This window comes from Galeopterus variegatus, unplaced genomic scaffold, assembly GCF_000696425.1.
Source record: "Galeopterus variegatus unplaced genomic scaffold, G_variegatus-3.0.2 Scaffold4604, whole genome shotgun sequence".
NCBI lineage: Eukaryota > Metazoa > Chordata > Mammalia > Dermoptera > Cynocephalidae > Galeopterus > Galeopterus variegatus.
The window spans coordinates 86,010-92,595 of NW_007730715.1; the positions used below are offsets into that span (position 1 = coordinate 86,010).

At 39.2% G+C, this 6,586-nt stretch overlaps 1 protein-coding gene across 3 annotated transcripts in view; it reads left to right on the forward strand.

Moving 5' to 3' along the window:
• The window catches only part of BRCC3 (BRCA1/BRCA2-containing complex, subunit 3), a 77,212-nt gene that overhangs the window by 7,698 nt on the left and 62,928 nt on the right, over positions 1-6,586 (forward strand). For all 3 annotated transcript variants that reach the window (XM_008587940.1, XM_008587942.1, XM_008587943.1), the window contains exon 5: positions 2,734-2,821. In XM_008587940.1, the coding sequence (XP_008586162.1) occupies positions 2,734-2,821 (88 nt within the window). The remainder of the gene's footprint in view (positions 1-2,733; positions 2,822-6,586) is intronic.

Genomic DNA, 6,586 nt, shown 5'->3' on the forward strand with positions numbered 1-6,586 from the left:
GCCACCGGGCCGGCCCCTTGATCAGCTTTTTATTATTAAGAGTCATCTGTATTTTTTTCTAAATTATCTGATTACTTCCTTTGCCCATTTTTCTATGATTTGGTAATCTTTTTCTTAATAACTTATAGGCACTGTATATGAGGATACTTCAAAAAGTTCATGGAAAGATTCCTACTATCTTTTAATTCTCTTTTTTTCATGAAATTTTGAAGTACCTTCATATATTAAGAAAATTAGCCTTATGAGAGAAGGATAGTGGTTTTTTTTTTTTCTAGTTTGTTCTAGTGTGTCTGTTTTTCCCAATCAAGTTGTTTTTACATTTTTATATAATCAGGTTTACCAATTTCTTATGGTGTGTACCTTTTGCATCTGTTTTTTTTAACTACTAATTTTGAAATAATTATATATTCATGGGAAGTTGCAAAAATAGTACAGAAAAGTCTCTGTTCCCTTCACCCAGTTTCCCTTGAAGGTTACATCTTACATAATTATAGTACAATACAGAAACCAAGAAATTGACGTTGATACAATGTGTGTAGTTCTGTGCTATTTTGTCACATGTGTAGATACATGTAACCACTACAGCAGTCAGGATACAGAACTGTTCTGTCATTATAATGATCACCTCATGCTACCCCTTTATAGTTGCACCCACTTTCTCTCTCCCACAACCCCTAACCCCTGGCAACCTCTAATCTGTTGTCCCTCTCTATAATTTTGTCATTTCAAGAATGTTAGTGGAATCATATAATATGTGATCTTTTGGGATACAGCTCTTTTCTCTCCCCCCTCCCTCCCTAATCCCTTACAATCACTGATCTGTTCTCTATCTCCTTGTTACGGGCTGGCCTTTCCTTCCTGCTGCTTTGTGTTCCTGCTAGTGTTTGATGGGATGTCACATGTGCGCGTTGGGCCTTGTCCTCCAGTGCTGGGTGACTCTGTTCCTAGACACACGCCACGAGCTGTGCTGTGGGACGCTGTGCAGGTATTGGAACCAGTCTCACCCTCCTGAGTTCGCTTTGCAGATGTGCTGCGTGGGACCAGAGCAGCTCAGTGTAGGGTTACCTTTTCCACACCACTGAGGCAAGAAGACCCTTCCTTCCGAGTGCCCTGCCCGAAGCCTCCCGAATGAGGAGGCTCTCCGTCCTGGCGAGTGGGGACTGGTCCGTGTCCCGCTTGCCTGCTGGGCAGAGCCACCTTTCAACCCGGGGTGGGGGTTCCATTCCCCAGCCTCAGGTAGTTTCCTCCCGCGCTGGGGCTCGTCGGTGGTCTGCTGAACCCTGCAGCCGGGCCCTCTGCGGAGATCCAGGGCTCTGTGTCTCCTCTCTGGTCCTCTGCCCTGTGACCTCCAGCCTCCCGGACTCCGAGCCATCTCCTAAAGTCCGGCGTCCGCCAGGGTCCACCAGGAAACTGTGTCCAGGCAGGAAGCTGGGGAAATGGCAGGGCGTAGCTCGTTTGTCTGCCGGCTCCCAGAGACCGCTGTCCCTCACTGCCTGGTGGCCGGTGTCTCCAAAACCTGTGCTCATACCTGTCGTTCGGTTGTTTTGAGGTGTTTCCAGTGGAAGGGTGAGTCCAGTCCCCGTTAGTCCGTTCGCCTGGGCAGGGTGTGCTTTTGCAGAGCTTGGAGAGCCCCGACGTTGTGCCCTGGAGGGAGGGGGATGCTCTGGACGGTCGTGGTGCTGGTTGGGGGTCGCGATGATGATGACGGTGAAGAGAAGGGTGCAGAGTCGCCTGCCCGGACTCTGAGCCATCTCCTAAACCCAGGGAGTCTACTGGGCTGCACTTCAATTTCCCTCTCTACTCTATGGCCTGGATGTCCTCTCAAAGGGCTCACCTTATTTGTTTCCCATCTATTGGCCTTCCTTACATGATGACCTATGTAGTGAAAATTGGTGCTTCATATATGTTGTCCAATTTCTTTGTTTATTTCAGTCAGGAAGATAAATCCAGTCCCTATTACTCCATCTTGTCCAGAAGTAGAAAGCCCATTCAATTGCCAAAATACAATTCGCAGGCCATAATTGTGCAAAAGATGTTTATTATTACTATTATTATTATTTTTGTGTGTGTGTGTGTGTGTGTGTGTGTGTTTGACTGGTAAGGGGATCGCAACCCTAGGCGTGGTGTCACCCGCACCGTGCTCAGCCAGTGAGCGCACCGGCCATCCCTATATAGGATCTGAACCTGCGGACTCGGCGCTCCCAGCGCTGCACTCTCCTGAGTGAGCCACAGGGTCAGCCCAAGATGTTTATTATTGTGATTATTTAACTTCAAAGTGTAACTAGTTCATTTGGTCTCTGAAACTACCCTAGTTGCTATTGTTGACATTGGCAGCCTGCCAGAGGGAAATCACACGAATTAAAAAAAAGTCTTGTATTTCTTTTTCAAAAATGGGAGTAGACTGGAGCTAGAGAGGGGATAGAAGATTCTCAAGTTGATCACGTAAATGACTTCTGAAGATTTAGATAAGCTTCTTTTCAGATAGCACAGTGGTAAGGATTTGAATGATCAAACATTAGCTAAATTGGATTAAGAGGATGTAACTATATACAGTAGTGGAAACCATATGTATTCTATTTTAAAGAAACCTTTTGGCTTTAAATGGGCATTATGGGAAATTTTGAGCATTGACCTAATCTCATTAAATTGTAAGAGGTTTATTTTAAATTTCAGGATGCTTTCTAGCCTCAACAATTTTGTTGCCACATTCTGAAAATACCTTAACAGGCACACAGGTTGGCTGAACTAACAGGCCGCCCCATGAGGGTCGTTGGCTGGTACCATTCCCATCCTCATATTACTGTTTGGCCTTCACATGTTGGTGAGTATTATATTCAGAAATGAATATCATTTTTCCTTCTCCATTACAGAGGCTATGGTTATTTTAAACCAAAATTTGACTATCCTTAAACAGATGTCATTATTTTGATTCATTTTGCCATGCTTTAAAAGTAATGATTTATGTCTACTGGTTATTTTTAGTAGAGATAAAATTTCAACACCCCATTTTGACTGTATTTAGGAAATCAAGACTAACTAAAGCCTGGCAGTAGGCTGATATCCAATATATACATTAAACTGTAAATGAAAATTGCTGATTGCTAAATATCTCTACTATCCTGTACATTCCCATTCTGAAGACTCAAAGGTGTTAAGGGTAAAATTTGTAAAATTTATAAAATTGATTTTTATAATTTCTATTTACACAGAGTCCATTGGAGCTCTCAATCTATCTCCTCACCCTTCTAATCAGTGTAATGTAACTAAATTGCTTTTTCTCTGCCTTTACCCCTTTTTGAGAATCATGGTGGTTTCTTAATCTCTATCTGCTTCTCTAGAAAGAAGAATAACTTTACTTGGGGAGAGTGGATTAATATTCATGAGCACTTAACTGTTTGCTAATAGTTTACAAGTGTTTTCTCCTTTAATCCTCATGGTAACCTATCAGTTAGAGATTCCCACCCCCCACCATTGTACAGATGAGTGAACAGACTCAGGTGGCTTAAGTAAGTGGCAGAGGTTAGAATCCAGGTCTGACTCCCAAGTGTTTGTGCTTTCCACTGTGATGTACTGTTTCTGGTCATATGGGCTTGAGCTGATAGTAAATTCTATACTCATCTACACTGTGATATTAATGGCAAAAAGTCAGCAGCAGTGCAGTCTTAGACTTTAATCAGAGACAAGTGCTCTTGAGAAATAGAGTAAGTAGTTCTGAGTCTTGCGGGAGGAGTGCTTCTCAGAGTCACCTGGGAAAGCTTTTACAATATGTGTCTGCTCAAAATTTAATCTTTCTGCGACCCCAACCCAGACCTACTGTAACAACCTTTGGGGAGTGGGTCCTAGGCAGGTATATTGTTGAAAAGTCCTCAATGAATTCTGGTGCACAGCTCCAGTTAAATACTGACGTAGAATAAGGGAGATGACAGACTTTCTGTTTCTTGCTGACAGAAATTGACCTGCCCTGCTGTAATGTAATAGTGGTATGCCTAAGATATCCTGTAATAATAAAAATTGTACTATTGAAAAGTTTTTTCAATGGAAAAGAAACTGTTTGAAGCTAGAACTTTCAATAACAATAATAAAGATGTTTTTAACTTTTATTTTGACATAATTTCAGACTTAAAGTTGATAAAATAGTACAAAGAATTCCTGAATCCACTTCTCCCAGATTCTTCAAATGTTAACATTTTGCAACATTGGCTATATCATTCTCTCTTTCTGTATATATGTGTGTTTATATATATTTGTGTGTGTCTGAGTATAATTTTTTCCTGAAGTACTAGAGAGTAAATGGCAGATACGGTACCCTTTACCCCTAAATACTCTTCAGTATGAATTTCCTAAACACAAAGTTATTCTCTTATATAACCACAGTACATTTATCAAAATCAGGAAATTAACGTTAATAAAATACTATCATTTAAATTACAGACTTTATTCAGATTCTTTACTTGGGTCACTAATGTCTCAATAAAGGTTGTTTTTATAGCTATAAGTGTATTTCTGTAAAACCTTAATATCAGTGACAAATATGTTTGATTTGTTTTCCTGTTAACATCAACACTAAAATCAGATTGGCCTCAAATTTCTCCCATGGTAGTGCAATCAGCCAGAAAGAACTAAGTACCAACCATAGTGAAAGAGATTTTGAAGCTCGTATTCCTGAACAATTCTTGCCACTATGGTAATAAGTTTAGATGGAAAAGTTGTAAAATTTTGTGGTAAAAAGAAACTCCCTAAGAACTTAGGGAAAAACCTTTATCAGTCTCTGAAATGGAACACCCAAAAAGTTTCAGAATTCAGAGAATAATTGAATTCTCTCAGGGAGAAGATCTGTGCCGTTAAGTAAGAACCTGGGGAGGAGTTTGCAATATAGCAGTAACAGCACTGGGGCAATTTAAATCTTTATGGGAGGCAGTTAGGGAAGAAAGCATACTGCAGAATATAACTGAAAAAAACTCTAAATTATGAAATGATTAAGGAGCCAAATGCAAATAATTCAACACAAGATAGATTTGGAGTCCAGCGCGTGGAGCTCCTACCTAGAACAAATACTGGAACATGCAATAAAGGCTATGCTCAAAGTTATCATAAGATGAGGGTTGGGAACAACAGCTTTGGATTCAGTTAAGGACCAGGTCTGTGTTAGAATCTCCTTTCAGTCACTATTGAGAAAATCTTTTAACCTCTGTCTGCTTCTCTAGTTTCCTCTCTGTCAGGAAAGGAGGCTATATTATTCGTCTCAGAGTTGTTAGGAGCAGTATGTGAAATCATGTATATGGCACCTTGTCCCATGCTTGTCACAGTAGCTGTTCGCCAGTAAAATGAACAACAAAATAAAGACATATTTATCTCAAGGACATGGAGGGAATATGTTAAGTATCTAAGTTGAAGGGCAGATAACATTCAGAGGATTAACAGTAAGTATACATCAGGTCTCTCATCTGAGATCTCAAGATACTTCTTGTTTTCCAGACAACTCCAAATAGCCTTTCAAGAATTGGTACCCTATAAATGTGTACAATTATGATTTGTTAATTAAAAATAACATTAAAATAAATAAGTGTGGGGGGGGAGGACGAATTGAGTCAAACAGGGGCCCTGTATTCTAATCCTCAGGAAGAAAAGCGAGTGATGAGCAAAAACAAGTTGATTTAAAGTATGTACTATAAGAACTCTTAATAGGAAAAGAATGCCAACCTGTATTAAAGAATGACAAGTGAGAAGGAGTGAAATCATTTTTTCTGTTAATGAAAAGGTATCATTTTACATGGGTAGGGAGAGGAATGTGACAGCAGTGTGTGTAATGAGAATTTTAATGCTTTTTATGATAACATCATCAGTGAAGTTAGGTCAAGTTCCAGCAGGTTAAGTAAGACTGTGTTCTAAACATATTTTAAAGGATCATTACATAAAATGATTGTTTAAGAAATGTATTGGAATAATACAGTTGTGGCTCCTGCTGTCCTGGACCTCATGATTTTGTGGGGGAAAAAAGAAGTTAAAATACTAGTGGGAAAACAAAGAGTAACAATGATAAAGAAAAAAGTAGAATGTTGTCTACATAGAACATTCATACCAGCAAATATGAACACGGTAAACACCTATAAAAATAACACCTCGGGATTAAGGAAAAAGCACAGTAATAAGATGTCGTTAAAGACAACTTACAAACCTAAATAAAGACTTGAATAAAAACTGATGGGCTAGGTTAAACTCCATGGGGAATGTAAAGGTAGTAGTTACATAATCAGCAAAATTATAAGTAAAAAGATAGGTCATTCTATAATAAGAGGCACAGTAAATAAGGAAACTTTGCTGAGGTTAAATACTTCATTGTGTATTTCTTAAGAACAACGATATTCACTTACACAATCACAGCGCAATTATCAAAATCAAGACATTTAATATAGATAGTATTATGTAAACTCCAGAACTTATTCAAACTTTGCCGGTTAACCCAATACTGTCTTTTATAGCAGTTTTTTCTTTTCAATCCAGGATCCATTCTTGAATCATGCTTGGCGTTTAGTCTTTTTTTTTTTTTTTTTTTTTTTTTTTTTTTTTTTTTTTCCGTGTCCGGCAA